The 913-nt window shown below is 63.3% G+C and overlaps 1 protein-coding gene across 1 annotated transcript in view; it reads left to right on the top strand.

Annotated features, from left to right (window-relative positions):
• LOC104508599 (ubiquitin carboxyl-terminal hydrolase 36-like) overlaps positions 1–913 on the top strand; it is a gene marked incomplete at its 3' end in the record, with an annotated part of 7545 nt that overhangs the window by 1536 nt on the left and 5096 nt on the right. The window contains 3 exon segments of the mRNA XM_010150281.1: positions 54–156; positions 651–744; positions 747–800. Of these exon segments, the coding sequence (XP_010148583.1) occupies positions 54–156; positions 651–744; positions 747–800 (251 nt within the window).

Here is a 913-nt window from a genome sequence, read left to right as displayed (position 1 = left end):
GGGCCGGTGTCTGTTGCAGCACGAGCTGGGGCTGATTCTTCTCTCTCCTGCAGACATCGCCCAGCACATCCACTTTGGCCAGCAGGAGGATGCGCACGAGTTTCTGCGTTATACCATCGATGCCATGCAGAAGTCCTGCCTCAATGGCTATACCAAGTACGTGGGGCCCGTCGCGGCTCTTTGCTGTCCCCTCTTGTCCCCTGCGACCGTGGGAGGGGACTGCGGTCCCCTGGGGGGGAGGTGCTGACCCCAGAGCCTTGGCTGGATGGCCTGACTGCTTCAGCTCTGGGCTGTTTGCTGCTCCTGACTCCTCTGTCCCAGCATAGCTGTGGTCCTGTCCCCAAATCCCGAGGCTGCTCCAGGCTTGGATCCTGTCCCAGTTGCCGGAATCCAGGCGTGCTTAGTAGTGGAGTCCCAGCCCTGTGGCTGTGGGAGGGCAGCTTCCCCCTGGGCTCTCCATCCCGGGATGCCTGCGTTGCCTTGTCTGCAGCGCCCAGCTCCAAGCCCCGGCCAGGAATTCCTGTTCCTTCTAGAGGGAGGTGGCACCCCTTGAGCTCCGACGCTGGTCAGAGCGGGTAGGGGGCTGTCCTGAGGATGTGGGGGTGGCCATTGCCGAGGGGCACTGTGAGATCCATTGCTGCTGTCTCTAGGTTGGATCGCCAGACCCAGGCCACAACGCTGATCCACCAGATCTTTGGCGGTTACCTGCGGTCCCGCGGTGAGTGCCGGCTGCCGGGTCACGGTGATGCTCAGGGCCACTGTCCTGGGAACCTTTTGGGAATATTGCTGAGCGTGTCCAAGTTATCCAGAGCCGCGGTTGGTCGGTCCTGTGGGTCGGGACCCCTGCTACGGCGATGGGAAGAGTGGGCTCCCCGGCTCATTGCCGGCGGCCAAGGAGCCTGCGTTGCCGGGT

The sequence above is a fragment of the Eurypyga helias genome, unplaced genomic scaffold, assembly GCF_000690775.1.
Source record: "Eurypyga helias isolate BGI_N326 unplaced genomic scaffold, ASM69077v1 scaffold30904, whole genome shotgun sequence".
Classification (NCBI taxonomy): Eukaryota; Metazoa; Chordata; class Aves; order Eurypygiformes; family Eurypygidae; genus Eurypyga; species Eurypyga helias.
This window is presented reverse-complemented; position numbering and strand designations above follow the sequence as displayed.